Consider the following 27710-nt stretch of genomic DNA (forward strand, 5'->3'; position numbering starts at 1 on the left):
AAGGGGGGGAGAGCAGAGGGAGAGGGAGAAGCAGACCCCCCCCGCTGAGCAGGGAGCCTGATGCGGGACCCTGGGATCATGACCTGAGCCGAAGGCAGATGCTTAACTGACTGAGCTACCCAAGTGCCCCATTTTTTGGCCTTTTAATAATAAATTCTGAAATATTTAACACAATGTTTCAAACTTGCATAATCAAATATATTCTAGCACTTTTAGGGTCGGAAACTCCAGTGGGACTGTGTATCATGACTTGCTTGTATTATGATCAGATTTTAAGTCTTATCCCAATATCTTTCTCAGAACTATTTTCGCACACGGAAAGTCAGAGATTAGATCGTGAAGTGTTCAGCCCAAGTTTTCTAAGAATTACAGATGGAAGTTACTTTGTTTTTTAAGCTTCTAATTACAAAATTACCAAATAACTAAAGAATTAGGATAGGTCAGAGTGGACTTTGCCTTTTTATTTAGAGGTGCTGTAGAATTCAGCACGTTTACAAACAGAAAGAAGCTTCTCATTAAAGTGTAAGAAAGTGATGCTAATGATAGGTTCCAGGCACTGTGCTAAGTGCTTTAAATGGATTATCTCGCTTAATCCTCCCTAAGACTCTGCTAGGTGGGTCCTGTTTTTCTGGTTTTATAAAGGAAAAAACTTGCCTGAGGTCACAGAGCCCATACTTGCTAAAGTTTAAGTGTGAACTGAGTCAGTCTTAACTCCTATGCTTATCTAATTAAGATTGTTTCGTTTTGGGAAACAGTATTTTGGCTTTATTACCCAAAGTACAGGAATCCCCAGTAAACCATATCAGAGAACATAGGGAAGGAAAAGGGCCAAGGACTCTAGGAAGTAATGTCTGAATTTAGGCCTAAAGGCCATTGTCCATTCTTCTTTACTTTGTGTCTTGGAAGGCTAGCTTCTGTGGATGAATTACCAGGGCTTGCTCGCCTTCCGATTTGTGGTTGGGTTCAGCCAATTATTGGCACTCAGGAGAGATCACGGGGCAGGGAGGCAGGGGTGGGGGGGATGGGGAAGGGTGTCTGCGTACTTTGCTCCTTCCCTGCTGGGCTGTGGTTTGGGCAAGTTGCCAGGCGCCCATTGGACAGTCTCTTCTTTCCCACTGGCTGTAACCAGGTCTTGCCCATGGCTATAGTCCTTACCGGGTTCCAGTCCTACTTCTCTCCAGTGACTTCTTCAGGTCTAGGGATAATAAACAATCTCCCATGTTGCTGGTCCCTTGATGCTTCACCCAACTTTGTTGGTTCCCTTAGCTCTTCCTACTCCTCTATAAATAGGCCTTAAAGTTAAAAAAAAAAATATATGCACCTATGAAAACATACATATATTATATATTTATATTTGGCATTTGTATATTATTACATGCTATTATTATAGTACATCTGTATTTTTAAACATTACTGTTAGTTATTAAATTATATAATACATATATACAATAGATGTTAAATTTCTTGTTCAGATAATACATTACTTATATGTAGTAGGTACTCAGTAAAAATTATTGATGTAAAATAAATGTTAGTTTCATGATATGACATATATTTTCCCTATGTAGTTACAGTTTTTCTCTGTTTAACCCTATCAGTTCCTTTTAAAAATTCATTTCATCTATTATTAGAAGATCCAATAAGAGAAGATGCAAAGTAATACATTTCAAAATTAAAAATTCCTTAACATTTTCTCAAATTATATTTATTATGCCAATGTTAATATTTGTAGCACTAATTATCATTTAATAATAGATATTATAGTTAATAATGGATTCCGATTCAGTTAGATTCTATAATTAACAACCTACTCAATTATCCCATATTAATCAGACTTTAGTACATCAGATATAATGGCTAAAACAAATTATTTATATTAGGGTTGAAAAGCTACAAGCAGATGAAAATAGCAGCTGTCCTTAATAATTGGATATGATTTTGTTTTATGTGTTTTAAATACATTTTTAGATTTTTACTTAAGTGCTTATTAAATGAGAAAAAATAGCAAAAAAAAAATCTTTTTTACTGAGAATTGGTAGATTCTGTTATCTGAGTTAGTTTCTTTCCTGGGTCAGAATAAAAGATCCATTTAGAGTTGTATATTCAGGGGCCCTGGGTGGCTCAGTCGTTGGGCGTCTGCCTTCGGCTCAGGTCATGATCCTGGGGTCCTGAGATGGAGCCCCGCATCGGGCTCCCTGCTCCGCGGGAAGCCTGCTTCTCCCTATCCCTCTTCCCCTGCTTGTGTTCTCTCTCTCGCTGTGTCTCTCTCTGTCAAATAAATAAATAAAATCTTTAAAAAAAAAAGAATCATATTCACAGAGAGAATTTAGAATAAATTCTTCTTGTAAGCAGTGACTCAGTTGAACATCATGTAATTATTAGGTTGAACTAAAGGGTGGCTTAATGTGCTAATAGTAAATCCTGCCAACTTGTTGCAACTGTATTGTTTGTGTTCCTTCCTCACTGAGGTCTTTCTGTGCCTATGACTCGTATCTCCTGCAAGGAGCAGTGGAGGCAGTTCTCACACATCTGTCTCACTCCCATATGTTTTTTTTCCCACCCAACATCCCATTCACTTTTTTTAAGAGGGATGGTTACAGGATGTTAAAGTCCTTTAAGGGAACTTTTGGAATTTCTCAATCACAGATCTACACAAATATTTCAGTTCTATAATAATGATTCCATCTGGGGAAATGGACAGAACAATGCTATACCATGCTTGAATACTGTGCTGTGCTCTGCACCCCCCCCCCCCGCCAGCTTTGTTGAGATACAATTGACGGAACATTGTGTCAGTTCAGGGTGTATAATGTGATGATTTGATATACGTATATATTGTGAAATGATTACTGTAATAATGTTACTTAACACACCCATCACCTCACATAGTTACCGTGTGTGTATATGTGTGTGTGTGTGATGAGAACATTGAAGACCTACTCTTTTAACGACTTTCGAATATACAGTACAGTCTTGTTAGCTATAGTCACCATGCTGTGCCGTACATTACATCCCCAAGACTTTTAACTCATCTTCTACCTATAACGTTGTACCCTTGGACCAACATCTCTCTATTTCCCCCACCCCTAGCTTCTGGCAACCACCAGTCTACTCTCTCTTGCTGAGTTTGGCTCTTTTAGATTCCACATATAAGTGAGATCATATGGTATTTGTCTTTTGCCGTCTGCCTTATTTCATGTAGCATAATGCAAGAGATGGTTTTGTTGTCTTCATTTGTGAATGGCTCTATTCTGATATCAAAAGAGTCATTCCTAAAGTCATTCATTGTAGCACAACTGAATTTATACTAATTGCTACTTTAAATATTTAAAACCAGGTATTTATAAATAGGTGTGCTTTGTGCAACAATTCTTATTAATTTGTGCTAAGTCATTTCAAGAAAACATTTAGTGATAGTCTGGGCTTTTTTGCTTGTCTGGTTTTTTTTTTTTTTTTTTTTTTTTTAAAGATTTTTTTTATTTGACAGAGACACAGCGAGAGAGGGAACACAAGCAGGGGGAGTGGGAGAGGGAGAAGCCCGCTTCCCGCCGAGCAGGGAGCCCGATGTGGGGCTGGATCCCAGGACCCTGGAATCATGACCTGAGCCGAAGGCAGACGCTTAACGACTGAGCCACCCAGGCGCCCCTGTTTTGTTTTTTATATGTTATCTTGGGAGTCACTGTATCCCAAACCTAGTCCTACTTTTAATTTTCCAAGGAGCTGTGAGCAAGAATCCTATTCTTTTTTGTTATCTTAGGTTCTATTGACAGGAATCAAAATACCTAAATTATAGGGACATAAAACTCTAGAAAACTGTGTAAGTAAACTCTTTTAATAAGCTCTGTAAATCTCTCTCCCATGCTCTAAGAGTCACAAGGTAGTAGTGACAAAAACACCAGGATTAGATTCAACATAGTTGGGTGTTCTGGTGCTATTTGAAAATAAGTGAATATATTTGAAAGAAAAGAATTAAAAAAGGTTTTTATGTGGGAGGTGAATGAATTATTTATACTCTAGTTAGCATTTTTAAAAAAATTTTAAGTAAACTTAGTGTATAGAACTGAAAAACCCCTATACTTGTCCCTAGTCTTTTTGAAATCGCGAACAAGTAAATTCAGTGAAATTAATTCTATAATAAAAATATCCATTATACTGAAGACTTTTACCTAAGATGTTGTAAACAAGGTATCTTCAACTAAAGACTGTCTCAGTGTTGGTGTAATTCTTTTCAGATTATTGACTATTTTGCTTACCTTTTAGGAAATCATGGATAGAATTTATAAGAATGTTATGAGCAAAGTCCAAGAGATGAATTATATTCAGAAAACGCTGTTCAAGATAGGGTATGATTACAAATTGGAACAGATCAAAAAGGGATATGATGCACCACTTTGCAATCTGTAAGTACATGTCATAAACTCTATAGTGTGAGCCTTTAGATCTTGTGTGTTTACATCTGGAAGCTGAATAAGTAACTGGCAAGTTAATTTAGTGTGAGCATCGCTGCCATCATCATAAGGTTGCGTTTCTCTTTTACTCACTTCTAACCCTCATTGCTTACACAGCCAACACAGAGGACCCCGAGCTCCGATCGTGGCAATTTAACAAATTTTAATAATCGAGTAAATATTTAAGATTCAATTATAAAATTTGGTCTTGTGAAGAAAAACTAGACTTTCAAATCAAGACATTTGAGTCTAAAAAGGGCCATGTCCAACTGAAAGTGATACTCAAGATTTTATTCTGCATGAAGGTTTCTAATTTATTGTCTTCATAAAACAGTATAATAAGCATATGAATATAACAGCTATTTAAAATGTGGTGCTGGGGGAGGTGGAGATGGGAAAGCATTTTTCATTAAGAGAGATAAGTCAATAACTAAATGTTCTAAAGAGAGCTGTAATTTATTTTCCTTTGACGACATCATTTTCTTTCATTTACTGTATGTCAAAGCAATTTCCGGACACTGCACTCTTCTTTTTGCATTTTTAAGAGTTTTTCTGGCATTTTTAAAAATTAAAGTACAGTGGACACATAACGTTCCCTTAGTTTCAGGCGTATCACATAGTGATTCGACCCCTCTGTACGTTATGCTGCGCTCACCACAAGTGTAGCTACCATCTGGCATTTTTTTCAAAGCACTATTAGTCGTCACTTTGTTAACCTCTCATTAATTACCACCATGGTTCTCAAACTTAGGTGTCCAGCCAAAGTTGAGCAATCTTGCTCAGAGCTTATAAAGTAGGATGTCACCAAGAATAATGTATGCATGTATTAAAATGATACCCCCCTTTTCCATTTTTTCAAGGTTATTGTTTAAGAAGGTGAAGGCTTTGCTGGGAGGCAGTGTCCGCATGATGCTGTCTGGTGGAGCACCACTGTCCCCGCAGACACACCGATTCATGAATGTCTGCTTCTGCTGCCCAGTGGGTCAGGGTTATGGACTTACAGAATCGTGCGGTGCTGGGACAGTTACAGAAGGTAAGTGTTGGTAACGTGGCAAATAATTCAATGTTAGTTTGCATTTGCATTAGCTTTAGGAACCAGGGTACTTTTATACCTCGTGAGTAATATCAGATTCAGGGCAAACCTGAATAGTTTTAGTAACTTCTAATTGAACTATCTTGTGTGCCCTTTATTTTTAAGCCTTGTAAATATTTATGCCATTTTGTCAGTCCTCAGGATTCTGTCACCATGGGCCTTTAATCTCCTCTCCCTAAATGATTACTTCCTCGGAGAACTGCCCTCTTGGAATAAAGTATCATTTTTATGCTCCCTCTTGAATGTATCTTCCTGCTCTGACTTCTTGTTTGTTTTCTCTTCTGTTAATTTTCATCATCCTATGGCAGTGTTTATCAACTTTGGCACCACTGAAATTTTGAACCAGATAGTTCTTTATTGTTCGGGCTCTCCTGTGCATTATAAGATGTTTAGCAGCTGGATGGATGGATACCAGGAGTAATTCACTCCTCCCAGTTGTGGCAGTGGAACGACTGGAAACATTACCAAATATCCCCCGAGGGGCAGAATCATCCTGGGGTGGGAAACGCTGGGTATAGTAAGATTTTTTTGGATCATCCCACTTTCACTTTAACTTACTGTGTCCAGAATCGGTGCCAGCATCCCAGACCATCTCTGCACCTCACAAATTGTTTGCGACAGTGGTATTACCATCCTTAAAGTCATTCAGGGCATTTGCTTTGAAGTCATCTAAGTAAATATCTTGAACTTTGATCGGGTCTTCCCACTTCCTCGTTGGATTGCTCCCTCCCCTGCATGCCACCTTTGACATCCAGCCTTTTATTCCTTCGCACTGCTCCGAGGTGAACAGCCTTTCCACCGCTGTGCCTGCCTCTAGGATAGCACTTCGGGTTGATCCTGTGTACTTGTGGTAGACACCTCTGCCTCAAACACCGCCTCATTCTCAGCGAACCAAACTCCCCAGACATCTTCGATCTCGTGCCATTGTACCCATCGTTGTTTTCCATGATTTCCCACATCTCCACGTACCTGGCTCTGCTCTCCAGACAAGCCGGTCTTCTCACTCTTTCTCATATGGCCTTTCTTGCTCTCACCTCTCTGTATTTTCTGTTCCCTTCTCTTGGAATGCCCTTTTGGCTAACTGATCACAGCTGCCTTTTCATGCCCAACTCTTCAATTAAGTCTTTCCCAATTTTACATTGATCTTTCTAGTCTCTGAGGTACTGTTGTGCTCGCTTCTGGTACCGTGCAGCTGAGTATTTAAATGTGCTCTAAATTGTTTCATAATGCCGTTTGGCCCAGGTAGTTTGTTAGTAAGCTCACTGAGGGCACAGTCTCCTTATCCTTTATGTGTTTTCTCTTTTCAGTGTTTAATATAACGCTAGGTACATTATTGGCTATCTATAAATACTTGATTACGGGAAGTACTGCTCTCCATAGCAGTACTTCCCTATTACAAAAGGAGAATATCATCATCGTCATCATCATCATCATGGTTGGTAACGGCAGCTAACGTTTATCAAAAGCTTAGTTTGTGCCTGGAAGTGTTAAGCCCCTTCCACGCATCATCTCATTTAATCCTGACAACATATTCCGGTTAAGAAGGAGGTTTTCTTACTATCCCCATGTAATAGATGAGGAAATGGAGGCTTCACGGGGCTAAGTAATTTGTCCGAGTCACACAGCCACAGTGAGTGGTAGAGAAGGAATTCCGCTCCAAATCTGTCTTACTGGAATCCGAGGTAGATAATGGCGGAGCCAGCTCTCCTCTTTTACCAGAGGTGTTTGTACTTAATTATCTGAAACATAGCCTGTGAGAAGCAAAAATGATGTGACAACACTGGAATTGATTGCACTGTCGAAATGAAGTTGAAATATCGAAACCCTGACCACGCTTTGCACTGCACTCATCATGGCCTCTCTCTTGTCATCTGTGAGACTCCGGCTCGGACTCCAGTATTCCTGGTCTCACGCGGGTCTGAAATGTGGTATGCTAATATCTTTGTTGCTTTTTCCCTCGTAGTTACTGACTATACTACTGGCAGAGTTGGTGCCCCTCTCATTTGCTGTGAAATTAAGCTAAAAGACTGGCAGGAAGGTAAGAATTTGATGACAAGCTCTACTGGTTCTAGATGTGCTGAAAACCACCTTGAGCCTCAAGATACCCGGTCTTTGAAGTGTTAGGTTGTCTGTGGTAGCAAGTGAATCTTTGCTGTTGCTCGTTCCCTATGCTTTCTTTCTCCTCAGTAACATCTTTAGGTTCCGAAGAGGAAAAGAAAATCTCTAGAATCAAGGCATGGTGATTCTGAACTTGAGAATACTTGATGGTGAAGAGGAAAAACATTCTTAGTGGGCCATTCCCTGGGTTTGGAGAAGGAGCCATATCCTATCTTTTGAAGCTCCACTTTGCTAGTGAGGAGGGTTGGGGCTGGGAAATGAAACCCCAGATTTTTAGGGGATAGAGTGACTCATCACACACACACACACACACACACACACACACACACACACCATCACACACACACACACACACACACACACACACACCCCCACCCAATCCCTTAGCTCTTGACCCCAGCAAACGTTTGCACAGTTGAGACTCAATTCTCCAGCTATTTGTGTAATTTTATTTTTATATGTGACTACAAAAGGAAGCTTGCACTTTACAGATATTGGCGATAATCCTTTTTATAAATCAGCTGAAGGCAGAAGTAAACCAGTCTTCCTGATGGAATTGTGAAAAATACTAAATAGGTGCATTAACTGCAAAATAATTAACAGCTTGGCCTTGCCAGATAGAGCAAAAGTAATTAAAAGGCTTACAATTTTAAAAGGGAGTATTCACCTTGGGATGGAGCCATAGACTGGAAATTTAAAGGACCAGTTAGTTACCTTCTAGGACAATTCCCCTAGGTTGTTCAAACCCAAGAAAATGAATGGGCTTTATCTCACATAAACTTGAAGTCCCTAAAATTGTTTCTCTCCTGTGACTTTCTTACGATGTGCATTATTGTCGGTGCTCTGTGAGCAAATGGCCACTTCTTTTTAAAAACCACATTTAAAATCCAGTTGCATTCCCAAGAGTTTTGCATCTTGGGAATAAGTCCTCCCGTGGTCATGCCGTTCCAATTCTAGGATGGAAATCTGATGAGAATATAGGGAATATGGGTCTGGCTGTATTGAGTCTCAGCATCACTATTTTTTTTATTAGATGGGTTATTTATGAGGCAATGAAATCAGAGAAACAAGGTGTATCACTACAACTTGGTAAGGCGAATTTTGCCTCTAATTTTTTTTCTCTGATTTTCTGGTCTTGTGCCTTAATGTCCATTTGGGGGAGTAGGTCCATTTTTGCAAACGTATTTGGAGTTTTCCTTGCTATGAAGGAACCTTTGCTTTCTGAAATAGGAATGATCTTAATGTTTTACATACAGTGGGTTTCGTCCAATTCAAATACTGACTAGGTTAAAAATTTTAAGAGCAGCTTTAATTCTTTTAGGACATAAAATCCAATCAACATCTCAGGTTATGAATTCAGATTTTTGTCTGTTTCCCTTAAAGTAAGATTTTTTCAACAATAAATAGATAATGAGTAGTGGTAAGATATTTCAGAGTTATTGTCAGTTATTTCATGTTCTAACTTTTGAAGTCATGACTGGTCATAGGCCAAGTTAAGAAAATAAAGTTTCCTTCCTGTTTCTCCTAACCTCCCTTTCCCTCTCACTTAGTGGTGTTGCCTTTGGTAGGCACTTCCTACCTGCTCTCTTGTATTAAAACCTTAAGAGAGAGAGAGAGAGAGATGCCTGGGTGGCTCAGTCAGTTAAGCGTCTGTCTCCAGCTCAGGTCATGACCCCAGGGTCCTGGGATCAAGCCCCATGCAGGGCTCCCTGCTCAGTGGGGAGCCTGCTTCTCCCTCCTCCCCCACCACACTTGTGCTCTCTCTCTCTCTCTCGCTCGCTCTCTCTTCGTCTAAAATAAAGAAATAAAATCTTTAAAAAAAAAAAGGAGAGAGAGAAACAAACCAAAAGAGATTCTTAACGATAGAGAACAAACAGGGTTGATGGAGGGAAGTGGGTGGGGGATGGGCTAGTTGGGTGATGGGTATTAAAGAGGGCACTTGTTGTGATGAGCAGGGTGTTGTATGTAAGTGATGAATCACAAAATTCTGCTCCTGAAACCAATACTGCACTGTATGTTTTTTTTTTTTTTTAAGATTTTATTTATTTTTATTTTTGAGAGAGAGAGAATGAGAGAGAGAGAGCACATGAGAGGGGGGAGGGTCAGAGGGAGAAGCAGACCCCCTGCTGAGCAAGGAGCCCGATATGGGACTCGATCCCGGGACTCCAGGATCATGACCTGAGCCGAAGGCAGTCGCCTAACCAACTGAGCCACCCAGGCGCCCCTGCACTGTATGTTACTAACAAAAATTTAGAGACGATGGACTCTGAAAAACAAACTGAAGGTTCTAGAGGGGAGGGGGGTGGGAGGATGGGTTAGCCTGGTGGTGGGTATTAAAGAGGACACGTTCTGCATGGAGCACTGGGTGTTGTATGCAAACAATGAATCCTGGAACACTACTTCAAATACTAATGATGTAATGTATGGTGATTAACATAATAATAAAAAATCTAAGTAAAATTTAAAAATAAATAAAAAATAAAACCTCTTTAGAAAAAAATCTGAACTGCATGGATATCATCATATTAGTAATTTACTTATAACACCTTCAAATGTTACCCTTCTTGCGGGTACTTTAGTCTTAACAGAGCTCTATGAAGCCCATTTCTAAGTGTGAAATTTTTTGGTCATTGGGAAAGTTTGGCATAGTTGGTGGTTGGTGATTATCATTGAGCCTTCCTTGGTACTTCTGAAATTACAGTGACTCATGATCCTCACATCAATGTGAATAAATGTAAACTAATATTCTCCCATAAAGTGACATAACATTTGATCCACAGAAAGAGAGTTTTAAGAATGAATACAAGTACATTCTGTGTTAGAACAGTAACTAATTTCATTTAATGACTTCCAGGTGGTTATACAATTCATGACAAGCCAAACCCCAGAGGCGAAATTGTAATTGGTGGACAAAATATCTCCATGGGATATTTTAAAAATGAAGAGAAAACGGCAGAGGATTATTCTGTGGATGAAAATGGCCAAAGGTGGTTTTGCACTGGTGACATTGGAGAATTTCATCCTGATGGATGTTTACAGATTATAGGTCAGTGTATTCTCTTTTTGGGAGAAAACAAAGATTGCTCAAAGAGGTATTTTTTTGGTCAACTATACATGGTACTATATGACCATCTACTGTAACATACCCTACCTAGAATATCATAGGACACCACAGAATAGAATCCCTTACCATTTACCTCCCCACTCAGGAAGCAGTGCAGACACATTACTTTCCCTAGTGGCTCCAGCTATCCTCGAACCGTAGAAAATTATAAATCCTCAACAGCAATCCATTCTTCTGAGAATGTCAGTTGGTTTGACACTGCCCTCAGTGAGCCTACTGGAAGAGACTTTTAGCTCCAAGAGAGCCCTTATGCTATTCACTTTAAGCAGGCAGAACCTAAAATGAAAATTTGCCTAACTAGCTGGGAAGGACCAGTCTGTAGGGTCCCAGTCAAGTCCTTTTCAAGCCATAAAATTTCCTCAGTCATATCTCTTGTGGTCCATTAAATCTGTCCCTGAATATAGTTAGAGATTTCCTGGGAAAAGTGGTTCTTCATCTAGAAGTTAGCTCTGCTGGGGAAACCCCCAGTGAGCATGGCTCAGTCTAGAACCAACCCCCTCCCTCCCCTGCCTTTTTTTCTTGATCCTTATTTGCACTGGAATCAAAGGTGGTTTCTGTGGGCATGTAGAGTGGGTTCCCAGGCTAGAGGCAGGCAAGCCGGCATGCATACGAATGTTGTAAGGCAACCGGTGATTACTCAAGCCAGGCCGTCCAGTGCCAGGAGCACTGTCATTTTAACAAGATGAAGTCAAATATGGAAAATGGGGAATTCACATTTATTAACCACATTCCCTATGCCAGACGTTGTGCTACATGCTTGTATCAGTATCTCTGATAAAACTGAGGGTTGGAGAGGTCAGCCGACATGCCCAGGCTCACGTGGCTTGTAATGGGCAGAGCTGCCATTCAAATCGAATGCTCTGAGATCCTGTTCCTTCTATTCACTTTATTATGGTGGTTAAGATTATAATAAGATACCGAAGCATTCTGTATGGGGTCTAGCATTTTAGCCAGTACCTCTTCAGCATGGTGTCTTCTTTTTAACTGACGTGTATGGGCAAGCGTTATATATAAGAAGATTTTCAAAGAAGTCTCTTGGTCAATCAAGATGAAGGCAGTGAGAGTGAAAGAAAATCAGAATTGTGCATACCCTAAGAAAGTGGACTGTGGGTGACTTAACATTCCTCATTCTTCATCTTACAGATCGTAAGAAAGATCTGGTGAAATTACAAGCAGGAGAATATGTATCTCTGGGGAAAGTAGAAGCAGCACTCAAGAACTGTCCACTTATAGACAACATCTGTGCATTTGCCAAAAGGTAATTTTAAAAGGTGCATTTGTGCTTCCTTGTACTTACAGTAAAAGGACAACTGGAAATCATTTTGATCATCTGTAATCATAAGGGAAACTTTCACCAACATTTCATCAGCACTGGGGAGTGTTACACATTTCTGAAAGTTAACCAGCTTGAAGATCATTCGAGATGATTGAGACGTTTTAAGTAATTCTTCGACACCTACTACGCCTTGCTTAATACTTAGCTGTGCCACAAAACTTACTTCATTTAACATCCTTAACAACTAAGTTGTTAATTAATTTTCCTAAGAAGTTCACACAGCTAGTACAAGTTTTCTAAATCAAAAACCTTAGAGATTGGACCATTTCCTTTATGTGTTAATAGGGTTTATTTTTAGGGGCTTTATCACACCCTTTAAAAATGTAATTATAAAAAAACCCCCACAGAACATAAAAGTTACCATCTTAACCATTTCTAAGTGTATAGTTGACTAGTGTTATGTATATTCACATCATTGTGCAGTCAGTCTCCGGAACTTTTTCTCTTGCAAAATCGAAACTCTCTAGCTATTAAACAACTCCCCATTTTCCCTGGCCCCCACCATTCTCCTTCCTGCTTCTGTGAATTTGACTAGTCTAGATACCTCATATAAGTAGAATCATACAGTATTTGTCTTTTTGTGACTGGCTTCCTTCACTCAGCATAATGTCCTCAGGGTTCATCTATATTGCAGCAGGTGTCAGAATTTCCCTTCCTTTTTCAGGCGGAGTAATGTTCCACTGGATGGGGGCATCCGGGTGGCTCAGTCGGTTACGAGTCTGCCTTTGGCTCAGGTCATGATCTCAGGGTCCTGGGATTGAGCCCCATGTTGGGCTCCCTGCTCAGGAGGGAGTCTGCTTCTCCCTCTTCCTCTGCCCCTCCCTCGGCTCATGCTCTCTCTCTCTCTCTCTCTCTTTCCCTCTTTCATCTTTCTCAAATGAATAAAGTCTTTAAAAAAATGTTCCATTGGGTATATAGACCATATTTTGTGTATCTATTCATCCATCAATGGACAACTTTGGTGGCTTCTATGTCTTGACTATTGTGAATACTACTGCTCTGAACATGGTTATACAAATATCTCTTCAAGATCCTACTTTCAGTTCTTTTGGATATATATCCAGACATGGGATCGCCAGGTCTTATGGTAGTTCTATATTTATATTTTGAGGAACTGCCATACTGTTTACCACGGCAGCAACACCACCATTTTTACATTCCTACCAATGCTGCACAAGCGTTCACATTTCTCCACATCCTCACCAACATTTGTTTCTATTTTTTTGATAGGAGTCATCATAATGGGTACGAAGGGATATCTCCCCGCTAATGATTAGTGATATGGAGCATTTTTTCATATGCTTGTTGGCTATTTGTGTATGACTCCTAGAGAAATGTCAGGTCCTTTGCTCATTAAAAATTTGTTCTCTCCTCTTTTCAGTTATACAATATAGTGTTATCCACTGTAGTTACCATGTTTTACATTAGACCCTCAAACCCTATTTATCTTCTAGCTGAAAGTTTGTACCCTTTTACCAACCTGTTCCTGTTTCCCCCAGCCCCTGGCAACCACTTGTCTATTCTGTTTCTATGAGTTTGACTTTTCTTTTTTTTTAAGATTCCACATGTAAGTGATACCATGCAGTATTTGTCTTTCTCTGTCTGGTTTATTTCACTTAGTATAATGCCCTCAGGGTTCATCCATGTTGTCACAAATGGCAGAAGTTTCTTTCTCATAGCTGAATGATATTTCCATACCACATGTTCTTTATTCATCCATTGATGAGCACAGGTTGTTTCTTTATCTTGGCTTTTGTGACTAATGCTGCAATGAACATGGGAAGGCAGATATCCCTTCAATATCTTTTCATATCCTTTGGATTTATATTTCTTTGTCCAAGCAATTGAATTGCTAGATCATACAGTAATTCTGTTTTTAATTTTTTGAGGAACAGCCACACTGTTTTCTATAGCAGTTGCACCAATTTACATTCCTGCCAGCAGTGTGCCATGTTCCTTCTCTCCACATCCTCGCCAACACTTGTTATCTCTTGTCTGTTTGATGATAACCATTCTAACAGGTGTGAGATGATATCTTACTGTGGTTTTGATTTGCATTTATTTCTCTGATGATGAGTGATGTTGAGCACCTTTTCATGTGCCTGCTGGCCATTTGTATGTCTTCTTTGGAAAAATGTTTTTTCTCTTTCTCTGCCCATTTTTTAATTGGATTTTTTGTCTCTTGAGTTGTAGGACTTCTTCATGAGTTTTTAATATTAATCCCTTACCAGATAAATGATTTTCAAATATTTTCTCCCATTCTGTAGGTTGCCTTTCCTTTTTTTTTTTTAAGATTGATTGATTTGGGAGGGGGGAGGGAAAGAGAGAATCTCAAGCAGACTCCCCACTGAGCATGCAACCCAATGTGGGGCTCGATGTGGGGCTCGATCCCATGACCCTGAGATCATGACCTGAGCCCAAATCAGGAGTCAGATGCTCAATTGACTGAGCCACCCAGTCACCCCTGTAGGTTGCCTTTTCATTTTGTTAATGGTTTCCTTTGTTGTGCAGAGCTTTTTAGTTTGATATAGTGCCACTTATTTATTTTTGCTTTCGTTGCCTTTGTTTTTGGTACAAAATCCAACAATACACATTTTCAAGACTGATGTCAAGGAGCTTACCCCATACTCTTTTAGGAGTTTTACAAGTTTTAGGTCTTTGGCCATTTTTTAATTGGGTTTTATTTTTTGCTATTGAGTTATAGGAGTTCTTTATATATTCTGGATATTAACTTCTTATCAGATATCTAACCAATATTTTCTACAGCTCCATAGATTGACTTTTCACACTGTTGACTATGTCCTTTGGTATGCTGAAATTTTAAATTTTTGTTGTACTCCCATTTATCAGTTTTTTCTTTTGCTGCCTCTGCTTTTGGTGTCATATCTGAGAAAGCATTGTCAAATCCAGTGTCATGAATCCTTTCCCCTGTATTTTCTTGTAGACATATTTTACCTCTTACGTGTTTAGGTCCTTGATCTATTTTGAGTTACTTTTTGTGTGTAGTATGGGCTAAGGGTCCAACTTCATTCCTTTGCAAATGGATATCCAATTCTCTGAGCACCCATTTGTTGAAGAGACTGTCCTTTCCCCATTGAGTGATGATGGCACCCTTATTGAAGATCAGTTGACCATATGTGCAGGGGTTTATTTCTGGGCTTTCTGTTCTAGTCCATTGGTTAAATGTCTGTCTTTATGCCAGTACTATGGGTTTTATTACTTCTTTTTTTTAAAAGATTTTATTTATTTGACAGAGAGAGAGTATAAGCAGGGGGAGCGGCAGGGAGAGGGAGAAGCCGGCTCTTGCTGAGCAGTGAGCCCAACGTGGGGCTCAGATCCTAAGACCCTGGGATCATGACCTGAGCTGAAGGCAGATGCTTAACTGACTGAGCCACCTAGGAGCCCTGGGTTTTATTACGTCTTAATGAAACTGTAACACTTAAGAGAAATATGTATTTGGAATTATGTGTACTGTTCCAGTCAATAACTTAACAATTGTTCTCAATGTTTTAATTTCCATTTTGTGTTATTTTCTAATTTTTTAGTGATCAGTCCTATGTGATTAGTTTTGTGGTTCCTAATCAGAAAAGGTTGACACTTTTGGCACAACAGAAAGGAGTGGAAGGATCTTGGGTTGATATCTGCAATAACCCTGCCATGGAAGCTGAAATACTGAAAGAAATTAGAGAAGCTGCCAATGCCAGTAAGTAAGAAATTGCCTGTCTGTTGAAGTCCCTAGAAGTCATTTAATGATGTCTTGTGCATTAGGCTCTTTGAGATGTCTATCTAATTATTTTGTTTTCATAATAAAATACAGGGTTTTTAAAACCTACATCTTGAAAAAAATTATATATATATATATAAATTATGTATGTTATATATATACATTATATATTTTAATATATACATACGTATTTGTATGTTGGAAAGATCCTTAAATGTCATATAGTAGAATAACTTACGTAGTTCTTTATTGCATGTTACAACATCCCAGCTAACTGGTCAGCCTCTGTTTGGAATGGTCCATCTTTGTTCTGATAGTTCATGATGAGGTGCCCTGGTGTGCATCTCTTATCGTTTTTCATTGCATATAGTAACTTGGTGTGGGCCCTTTCAATCTATAGATCTCTGCCCTTCAGTTATGGGAAATATCCATTTATCTTTTTTTGTTTGCTTGCTCGCTCTTTTTATAGTTTTTCTCCCCCAAGTTCTGTGTTTGTGTCTTTATCTGGGACGACTTTTATATGGCTGTTGGACCTCCTGCTTTCATCCTCTAGTTTTAGTATCTTTTTTTTCCCTTCTGTTTTCTATCTCATCCTTTTTGTTTTACATTCTGGCGGGGTCCCTCCACTTTATCATCTCTCTGTCTATTGAATTTCCAGCTTCCAATATCAGAATTTTAATTTTCAAGAGCTCTTTCCTCTTTTCTCCATGCTCTTTTAATAACATCCTGTTTTCTTTCATGAATGCACTCAGTGTGTTGTCACTTACTCCCCGAGGATGTTCAAGGGATTCCTTTTCTGACGTTCATTTCCTCCAAGTTCCACTTCCTGCTTGCTTTGGTCATATCCTGTCCTGTACCTGTGGATCCCTGTCTGTCCATTCATATTTGAGAACGAGGCACTAAAATACTGTTTGGAAAGCTTACTGGGCTTCACTGACTGGTTATTCAAAGTTAGCATCTTAAATCATCCCATTTCTGCGAAAAAGACTTCTTGAGTCTCTTGCCTGGAGGATAGTAGCCTGACTGCCTATTTGGGGACCCAAAAAGAGGAAATTGGAAAGGGGTTAGGGGTGGGGTGGGTGGCTCTTACCCTCACAGCATCCTTTTGTTTTCAGCTCTACTCCCTCCTTCTGTCGTACCTAGTGTCCTTGGAGTCCAGAGTCTCTCTAGTTCAGCCTTTCCAAAAAGCAAACCTGTTGCGGGCCTGCTTGGGGAAGGCAAGATGAGGGAGAAGAACTGTCCTCTGAAAACAGGCTGAGGGCCAGCACTCTTTTTTCAGTGTATCCCTCATCTCTGTCTTCAGAGGCATTGGCTCAGGAGGTCCATTTGTCTCTCACTGGTGTCCTCTGTTGGCAGTTAGCTTTTATGTCTTTATTTTTTTAATTACTTTTTTTATTTTTATATTTTTTTGGCAGTTAGCTTTTAGCTCCCTCAACTCTCCATCAGTTACCACTAGTCTGTTTGCTTTGGGTCCTCCAAAATTTTGTTGAACTCTCACCCAGTGTCCTCTTTCTCTCATTTCAGCTGTTTCCTTGTGGTTTTTAATTTTAAAAATTATTTAAAACTGTTTAAATTATTTTCCAAGGGAACAGAGAGAAACTGTGAACTCTTCCTGTTTAATAGGAAGCTATTTACCCAGTTTTAACCTTGTTGCTTCCCCTCCTAAAAAAATGAAAGCATCATTTTCCTGATCAGGTTGTGTATATTTATTGTAAAATATTAGTGCAGAAAATGATAAAGGAGGAAGTAAAAAAATCACTTTCTCGTAGTTATCTTTGGGTGGTGATGTTACATTGTTTCTGGTATACATACCTAACCTGTCAGCGTCTGTGACATGTATCTAAATCAGTAGATACAGAATTGCATTGTCATTTTTAATCAGTAAATAGTATTCCAGTATATGAGTATCCACTTATGTCTTTGTTGGACTTTTAAGGTGAGTTCCTCTCCCCCCCACACACACTGTAAACAAATATAACACATATCATGTATACTCAATTATTTACTTAATTATTTTTTTAGTATGAATCCCTGGAAATGGAATTTCCGAGTCAAAGAAAATGTATATTTTATACATATAACTTCCTCATCCCCCAGAAAAACTGTAGACTAGTTTATGCTTTTATCAGAGATATACAAGCACCCCTGTTTCCCTAACTAGGCTACTATAATTTATTCTTTTAAATTAACTATTTAGGTTCCACTTATTAGTTTGTAATATTAGCTACCAGGTTGAAGTTACAAAACTATTTTTCCCCAAGAAGAACGTTCTTTTTTTAAGATTTTAGTTATTTATTTGAGAGAAAGAGAGAGGAAGAGAGAGAGAGAGCACGCACAAGCAGGGGGAGGGGCAGAGGGAGAAGGAGAAGCAGACTCCCTGCTGAGCAGGGAGCCTGATGCCGGGCTCCATACCAGGAACCCTGAGATCATGACCTGAGCTGAAGGCAGATGCTTAACCAACCGAGCCACCCAGGTGCCCCCAAGAAGAACATTCTTAGAGTTAACTCTGGACACTATAAAGTTTTAAATAACAGATGGCCTATTAACATAATCAGATTCAAAATTAAGTTACTTTGTTACCATAAAAATAGGGGCTTAATGTTTTTTTCTTTAAGATGGCTTTGTCAGTTACAGTATTATTGATATACCATACTTTCTATATTACTGTCATTGGGCTACCAGAATTTTCTTTGATACAGATCCTAATTTTTTAATGTAGTATTTCAAAAAGTATTTTAGCTAATAGGCTGTTATTCTTCATCACTCTCTGAATGTACTAATGGGGGAAAATGCAACTTAAATAATTTGTCATCGTACATTTCACTATGTAAAAGCAATAATGTGGAAAGTCAGCCTAGATCACAATCAGGTGAAAAATGGAATAAAATTCTAGGACCTGCTGGGTCCTCATAACTTTCTGAGACTGAGGCATGAAATCAAACAATTAATGATTTCGATAATATACAATAATCATGAGCTTCAATGTATAAATCCTAGTTTTCCTGTGCCACAAAATATTTATCTGGCCAAACTTTTGCTTCTAATGACAATTGCAGAGACTGAATGCAAAAAGTATAAAATAGTCTTGATTGTGTTCAGCTAAATCTTCCTGAAATCATGTATCTTTTATAGATGGCCTCTTCATATTTTAAACAGAAGTGTGAGGTACGTAACCAGACCCAACTTTGGGTGCTATCACACAACAAAGTCAATCCCTGAGACCTGGAGTATGCAGCAAAGAGAGGGTTTATTTTGGAGGCAGCCAAACAAGGAGACAGGAGGGCAAGCCTTAAATCCACCTCCCCAAAGGGGGAGAGGACGGGGTTTTTTCTTTGTTTATTGTTTTCTCAAATAATCATAGTGGTTAGGAATACATACATATTGAGGAAAAGGGCAGGGAAATTTATGACTCTTAATGAGGACAGATGGAGCTTGCACATTGAGCAAATCCCATTTCACTTGGGGGTAGAGACTTAACATTAAAATGAGACAAATTTGGCTCCTGCCTTCAGGAGGTCATCTTAGGACAAGGTGAGGGGCTAGGAGCCAGCTCCGTGAACCAGTATAAACTGGATGGGGTCTTGGGCTCCTTATCTCAGGGAAGGAGTGTAGAGCCTTGCTTGTTCATAGGCTGGAACCATACCTGTGACCTTCAGTTTATGCCTCTGCCGAGGGGGCTTAGTGGATTCGTTAGTGGGGTCTGGAAAGAAACAGTAGCTGATTCGGGAGAAATAGGTCTCTGAAAAACAAGCTTGAAATTTCCTGTTAGTTTCAACCTCATTGACCTTATGGGCATGGTTTCGCTTTCCCTTGCTTTATAGTCATTCCTCAATCTTGAAGGAATTGGGACAGTGACCACTCTGGCTACTTCCTGCTGGAAAAGGGCACCCTGTCTGGATTTGAGGAATGAAGCAAATTCGTATTTTGTTAGAAAATTCCCTGGTACTTGGCTTAATGGACATTTGGCACGACCAAAATATTAGCTCCTTTTTTGATTGTTTCAGAACAGTATTGGAAAGCCTATTTGATTATTACATATCTAAATAATGTAGAGATAACCCAAATCTTAGTAGTCCCTGTAGCATTGACCTCATACCTTCAGGGATCCAGGAAGTGTCCAATAAACCAGTCAATTTGTCCAAACACCTCTGGGGAAATTCACTGCAGCCAAGTGGCATGCTCTCTGATTTTATCTAAATGAGTTTTACTTAGAAGGATTATATCAACACTGCAAGTTGGTTAGAAATGGCACATATCCTAGCCTGTTTTACAAGGATATTATAGTCCAGAGCAATGTGATGATCAAATACTACCTTGGCTAATGAATCTATTTTCTTTTTGTTGGGCAACTTTGTTGGTGAACACGCGTAAGGTGATAGAAAGATTCTTCATCGTGTGTTCATGAGCCCCGATTCCCCACCAGGGTAAAAATGTTCTCCTCAACAAACATCAAATTCTATCCTCCTGCTAAACAGGCATGTTAACTCCCATCTGGTGTTGATTCCCTTTTTGTTTGATAAAAAGGTTTAAGGGGGTTAGTGCAATGAGTGGATTCCTTGGGATTGTGACTAGAGAAAGGGGGACCAAATTTTTAAATCAGTAGATTTATCTTCCATCTGCCAAGACATGGCTCCCCCAGGGCTGGTTAGAAGTAGTGGGAAGATCTCACTTTTGACCAAGATGTTTCTTAGAAAAACATCCCACAGGTCAGCACTGTTCCCTTGTAGCTGGAGTTCAGCTGTTCTGTTCTGGACCTTAGGGAAGAAGTGTGCTCTGTGTCTCAGGCGCCAGTCTTAGTCTTGAGAGAAAGTCAGTTCAGTTAAACCGCTGTCCCGTTTCCGGAGGCGGTGGCGCAGGGGGCTCTCAGGCTTAGGCCTATATTGTGCAAGCAATCAAGGAATTAACGAATGACATTTCTATGGAAACAAAAGAAAAACCCCCCTTAGTGGTTGGGGCAAATTATAAACCCAAAGTCTTGAGTGCTGCCAGTGAGATTCTAGATGTCAGGCGTGAAGCACCTCTAGCTGGAGGGAGGGCAGGTGGTGGTCCCCAGACAGATTTTCCTGGCTTGTGGTTCCGATCTCTCTGGGGATCTATCTGAGCGGCCCACACAGCAACAGGCAAGAAGAGTGTCTAAAGGTCAGCTGCTGTGGCAGTTTTGCTGAAGTTCACTTCAAGTAGCCTGGCGTCAGTTCGTAGGGCTTTAGGAAAAGGGCGGTTTTCATTTTAAATGATTTCAAGTCCAGGGACTGGGAGAAAGTTGGAAGCCTTGGTTCGAAGATTCATAGCCAGATACCCAGGGAGAGCAGGAGAATTTAGTACCCAGCCGAGTTTTATAGGGAAACAACAAACACTCAAACAAACAAACAAACCAGTTAATTAGAAGTAGCATCTAACATTCACAAAGGTGGTTTTTTATTTTTATTTTTTCAATTTTATTTTAATGCCAGTATAGTTAACATACAGCATTATGTTAGTTTCTAGGGTACAATATAGTGATTTCATAGTTCCAGAAGCCTCCCCATAACGGAGCTGTAATGTTTCAGCAGGTAGAAGTGGTTAATTTGAGCAAGTTTCATGTTCCTTTACTACTCGTTCAGGAGAGGACAAGGTTTTTTTTTTTTGTTTTTTTTTTTTTTTTTTTTTTTTACATTTATAGGGATTGGGATTACATACATATTGATGAAAAGGGCAGGGAAACTTACGACTCTCTCTCTTTTTTAAAAATTATTTATTTGAGAGCAAGTGTGTGGGCGGGAGGGATAGAGGGAGAGGAGTCTTAAGCAGACTCCATGCTGAGCAGGGAGCTGGAGGTGGGGCTGGATCTCACAACCCTGAGATCATGACCTGAAAAGAAACCAAGAGTCGGAAGCTTAAGGGACTATGCCACCCAGGCACTGGAAACTTACGATTGTTAAATCGAACATGCACTTTGAGCAAACATTTGTAACCTGCATCCTGTGTTGTTGGGGTAGAGACTTAACATTAAAATGAGACAAATTTGGCTCCTGCCTTCAGGAGGTCATCTTAGGACAAGGTGAGGGGCTGGGTGCAAGCTCCGTGAACCAGTATAAACTGGATGGGGTCTTGGGCTCATCTCGGGGAAGGAATGCAGAGCCTTGCTTGCTCATAGGCTGGAACCATACCCGTGACCTTCAGTTTATGCCTCTGCAGAGTTGGCTAGTGCATTTGTTAGTGGGGTCTGGAAAGAAATAGTAGCTGATTAGGGATAAACATGTCTCTGAAAAACAAGCTTGAAATTTCCTGTTAGTTTCAACCTCATTAACCCTTATGGGCATGGTTTCAGGTATAGGTAGTATCTGTCATAAGAATACAAAGTAATAGGGGCGCCTGGGTAGCTCAGTCAGGTAAGCGTCGGACTCTTAATTTGGCTCAGGTCATGATCTCAGGGTTGTGGGATCCAGCCCCAGGTTGGGCTCTATGCTAGGCCTGGAGCCTGCTTGAGATTCTCTCCCTCCTTCTCCCTCCCTCTTTCAATCTCTCTCTCTGCCCCTCCCCTCCCCCCGCCCACTCGTTGTTGCACGCTGTCTCTGTCTCTCTTTCTCTCTCAAACAATAATAAAGTCTCATTTAAAAGAGAAGAATACAAATTAGTAGTTTTGTGGTGATTTGGTAAGTACCAATGGCTTGAAATGTTGACATTTGCTGCCACCTGCAGGCTATATTTCATAATGTACGTAATTCCAATAAAATGCTGTGTGTGAAACACTGTCATTTCTTCCTCCCCCCCCCCCCGCCCCCACTCCTTCTCACTTGCTGGCAGTGTATGCTGTTTATAAGAAACTGGGCGATTGCCCATTGTTCTTTCAAGCTTGTGGTACTCGATAATATTTAGGAGTTCCCAAAATGAAACCTCTCGTGTAGCCGTTTCCCCCCCTTTGAATAGGAATTTAGTTAATAAAAATGAAATATAGTGACTTTTATGAATAGGGCCTATGTAAATAAGGAAAGTAATATGAAATAAAAGGTTCTGGAGCCAAATCTATACTTGAGAATGTGTTTCCTTGAGAACCAAATGTGACCTTGGGGAGCAGATGGCCTTATTTCGGACCCCTTGGACCCCATAACTGAGCTGTGATGTGTCAACAGAGTAGACGTGGTGAATTTGAGCAAGTTTCATGTTTTTTTACTGCTTGGTCAGGGACTACTTTTAGGAATTTGATTCTACATAATTTGAGAGATTATTTTTCCACACTTAGCTTTCTATTTTTCTCTCATTTTAATGAGAAATTCAGTAATCGAAGCAAGCTTTCCTAAACCTCCAGACCAGTATTAGGTCAGAAACTTCCATGAATTTGAGGTTTTGGTGCCTGTCCCGGAAACCCAGTTGTTTGTAAAGTCACCTGGGCTGCTCAGCGGTAGATTGCACACACGCAGGTGCGTGCTCCTTCACCTCATTGCATGTAAAATAAAGCTCATCTGTAGACTGACATTGCTGTTAAGGGTCCTTCAGGATTTTAAGGATGAGCTTGTATGAATAGTAAGTAGCTTGAGGGAATATAATTGAATTTAAAATTACGGAGTGCTCTATTGATTCCGTGGCCTTATTTTCTTACCTCTCTGCACATGCTGAGTTGTTAAACTCAGATGCAGTACGTGCTGTCTCTGATCCTTATCCCGTTGAGGTGTGAAATTCACCATCCCCCTTTTGATTCTTCTTTGAGTGTCAAATAAAGCTCCTGAAGAATAGTTGTCTAGAGATGTAGTTTTCTGCAGAATGAATGAATATATATGTACGCATTTATTGAGGGCTCTTGGTGGCAGAGAACAAAAGACCCCTGCTTGCATGGAGGGATATGTGACCTGCTGGGTGGTGAGAAGCATTTTGAAGAAAGTGTGATGCCAGAGGATAGAGAGGCAAAGAGGACACAGGGACTCCTGTTCCGAAGGGTCTGGAAGGCCTTCTCCGAGGAGAGGCATTTGAGCAGACACCTGGATGGACTAAGGACGTGAGCCATGAGGCTACCACAAGGAAGACCAGCCCAGACAGAAGAAACGACCAATAGGAGGACTCGAAAGAGGAGGGTGTCTGCACATATGGTAAAATAAAACAAAAACAAAAACAAAAAAGAACTGTGTGGGCTAAAGTTACATGCAGCTGAAACGATTTATGTACACTTCAAGAACTCTACAACAAAATTGAAATTGTAAGGTTCTGGTACCCTTAATTAACCAGCCCCTCCCCTCTCCCCTGTCCCTCCCTCTCTCCTCCCTCCCCCCCCTTCTCATTTCAGTGAAATTGGAGCGATTTGAAATTCCAATCAAGGTTCGCTTAAGTCCAGAGCCATGGACTCCTGAAACCGGTTTGGTCACTGATGCTTTCAAACTGAAGAGGAAGGAGCTGAAGAACCATTACCTCAAAGACATTGAGCGAATGTACGGGGGCAAATAGGATGCAGGAGGCAGCCTGGGGGGTTTTCAGTTCTAGAGTTTTAAGCCTTGTTGAGCTGTTAGAATGTAAGGGATCTGTCATTCTAAAGACACGGCAATTAAAAAAAAACAAAAAACCAAAAGTGATTAAAATCGTCGTCGAGTCTACTTTAACTTAGTTTTGCCTAGTTCTTGTGCCGCTGAAATTGAAAAGTTGTTTCCCTTTAGCTGTGTTATTCATTTTAGAGCAAAAATTCCATTTTTAAAAAGTAGCCTAGGATACTCTTGTTTTCTTAAAGGAAAATATTTAATGTGGAAGAAAATAAATTGGAGTTGGAGTAGAATGTAGTTTGCGACAGTTTGCATCTTCTAATGTCTGTTGTCTTCCTAGTTCAGAAGAAGCTTAAAATATCAAGCATGACAAAAAAGATATGTATTAACACCACTCAAAGCAGAAGTTCTTCAGGGCTTTAAAATTCTCTTCCAACCATTTATCTGGAAGGCAAAATTCAATCGTAATGTAATAGAGCCAAATAGCAGTACCTTGGAAACCATTTTAGGATTCATAATTGTCGGCATAGGATAGACATAGAATCACTGTAATACTGTGAATAATTACAGTGCTCGAAGTCTGAATACAACAACATTAAACACACCAAAAATATTTAGTAATATATTTTTAAAGGGAAATTGAACTGCAAGCACCGAAACTTGGAAGTCTTAAAATCAGTAATTATTTGAATGATTAAGGGTAAAGTACATTTTAAAGACTGCCAAAAATTGTCTGTCTGTTCAAAAGAAAAGGCTGAGACCAAGAGTAAGACGATAGAAAGTGAATCCAGTTTTAATAGGAAGCATTTTCTCTGTTCGAAAAGGTGGACAGCATCCTAAGTGTTTAGAATTCTGACCCTTGCATAGCACCGAGCCTGGGAAAGGATTTCAATTCTGAATTTACCTTTGATAACAGGGATTGATTTTAAAATGTCCTCGTATTAAATTACACTTGGAACTGAAGGTCTGTTTGCTGTTGCTGATTTGATTCTTGATCTGTAGTTTATTTCAGAAAGCCTTTCATTTAGCTTTAATTTGAGCAAAGCGGGTTATGACTGACTTCCCCAATATCTCGTTTGAATCCGAGTGATGACCAAACTTGGATGAGTTTGGGGAATTGAAGGGGAAAGAACACACTGTTAACACTATTTTCCTAATTGTGGGAAGAGTTTAGAAACTGGAAATGCTCGATTTGGGCGAAGGGAAGACAGTAAGGGACTGATATACTTGTGCAGTAATTTGGCATGTGGGCTTCTTTTTGAATCTTTCATTAAAATCTGGGATTCTATATCTGACAGGTTTTCACACTTGAACCATAGTTACTGTAAAAAGCAAAAATTCTTAATACTGTTATTCTTTGCACTTTTTTCTTAATCATTTTATATATATATATATACACATATATATATGTTGCTTACATTGCTTTGTACAGATGTGGGCCACCACTGCAACAAAATACATTCTTTTTGCTCTAAGATATTTATAATGAAAATATTTAAATGTTATGTATATGGTGGTAAAAAGGAAAAAAATAATCCGGTGTTGTTATAAGCAAGAATGAAGGTTTTTGTAAAGATTTCTGTTCAGCGTTCTGCAATGTCAAATTCGAGGCAGGTTCTCTCTGAAGTTATGTGTATGTGAGTATTCTCATTCTTCCCAACTTGCCTTTGAAGAGTGAAAAACCACTGTCATCGAGTAGACTACTATTCAGCTTCTACTGTTCTGGCCCACTGTTGATCCTTCAAGGACGATTTCCTTAGATTTTTTTCAATATGTGAATTGTTTTCCCATTTGGAATGGTGATTTTAAATATGTGAATGCATGCATACTCCAATGTTTGCATGCCCACCCGTTCCCATCTCCTGAAAGCTAGAACACTGCCAACTAATCTGTTGTATAAGTCCTTTAGAAACATGGAATTAACAAAGTTGGGTGCTGCTAATTCTTTGCGAAAATCCAAATATTGTTAAGGGACCAGGGAGATGCCACTACCCCCTGATTTTTCATTGGGAAAAAAAAAGTACACGGTTATGTAAACCGATCTTTCCATATTCATAGTGACTTTTTAAGTATTTGAGCCTAAAGATTTTAATCCTACATTTTTATACCTGTTTAAATTGTTCACTGTTGTTATGACATGTCAGCCATCAAATGAAGTTGTACTTAAAAAATTTACTACAATTCTATACATTTCTAAGTCAAACACTTGTGACTTTTGCTTTACTGACATGAAAGTATCTTGCCTCCTTGATACTTGCATTGCTTTTTTTTTTTCTTCCCCTAGAGCAGAGGTATAATTGTATAGCTTTTCAGAGCTGAGATACAGGTGAATGATTCAAAGAGTCAGAAGTTACGGAGCGTAATGTTTCTTTTGGGCATAAAGACTGATTAATAATAATCCTTGCCTATGTTTTCCTGATAGCACATGACAAATGTCTCTGAGGTGACAAGATGAGAACAGGTTAATGATTTTGTGTTATTTGGAACTCCAGAGGAATATTTTAATTTTCAAATGTAGTTACAAATTAGAATGTATTCATATTTTGTACTATCTGTTAAAATGCATGATCGTGGGATTGTTACTTCAATTTTTGTGTTTATTCCTAATGAAAAGCTTGGTTTGTTCTTGTTTTTAAGTTTGCACTCGAATCTTAAGAAATAAATCCACCCATGTTATCAAGCTGAATTTTTGCCTAATTGATGCGCCAACATAAAACCTGCAGGTTTGAAGACTATTAGCCAGACTTTATTTCTTTATTCATTTTAAATTAGGTGATTTTTAAAGTTTAGTTATTTAAGTAAGCGCTACACCCAACAAATGGGGCTCAAACTCACAACCTGTGATCAAGAGTTGCACGCTCCTCCAATGGAGCCAGCCAGTCACCCCTCATTAGCCAGAATTTTATTTATTTATTTTTGAAGATTTTATTTATTTGAGAGAGCGCGTGTGAGAGCATGAGCCAGGGGGAGCAGGAGGGGAAGAGGGAGAAGCACACTCCCCGCTGAGCAGGGATGCTGGGCTCAATCCCAGGACCCTGGGCACATGACCTGAGTCCAAAGGCAGATGTTTAACTGAGCCACCCAGGCGCCCCTTAGCCAGACTTTTAAACACATATTTTAAAAGTACTCATCTGTAGGTTTAATGGAATTGCACTAAGCAGTTAACCTGGCCTATATACATCCCATCCATTAGTTTGGAGCATTTGAGCCCGAAGCTGTTAAGTTGATACAGTTAATAGAGTAGAACTCCTTTGCGACACTGATACTGTGGAATAAAACACAGTCCTGTTGTGTGGATCATTAGGAGGTGCTACTAAATGGAAACTGTCACCTTTAGGCTACCGAAAATTTAGGGAGAAGTCCATTTATCTGAGTTCTATATGGGTGTATATTAAATAGTGTTAGAGCCCAGGAACCGGACTGCCT

The 27710-nt window shown here is 39.5% G+C and overlaps 1 protein-coding gene across 6 annotated transcripts in view; it reads left to right on the plus strand.

Moving 5' to 3' along the window:
- Nucleotides 1-26964, plus strand: part of ACSL4 (acyl-CoA synthetase long chain family member 4) — a 72557-nt gene extending 45593 nt beyond the window's left edge. For 5 of the 6 annotated variants that reach the window (XM_021678612.2, XM_021678618.2, XM_021678599.2 and 2 more), the window contains 7 exons: nt 4261-4400; nt 5309-5481; nt 7505-7579; nt 10514-10705; nt 11927-12041; nt 15665-15822; nt 24098-26964. In XM_021678612.2, coding sequence (XP_021534287.1) covers nt 4261-4400; nt 5309-5481; nt 7505-7579; nt 10514-10705; nt 11927-12041; nt 15665-15822; nt 24098-24255 — 1011 coding nt within the window. In that variant the 3' untranslated portion in view covers nt 24256-26964. Of the gene's footprint in view, nt 1-4260; nt 4401-5308; nt 5482-7504; nt 7580-10513; nt 10706-11926; nt 12042-13528; nt 13536-15664; nt 15823-24097 lie in introns of all 6 variants that reach the window. The other variant, XM_044911984.1, reaches the window with a different exon arrangement.
- The last annotated feature ends 746 nt before the right edge of the window (nt 26965-27710 follow it).

This window comes from Neomonachus schauinslandi, chromosome X (assembly GCF_002201575.2).
Source record: "Neomonachus schauinslandi chromosome X, ASM220157v2, whole genome shotgun sequence".
NCBI classification, from domain to species: Eukaryota; Metazoa; Chordata; class Mammalia; order Carnivora; family Phocidae; genus Neomonachus; species Neomonachus schauinslandi.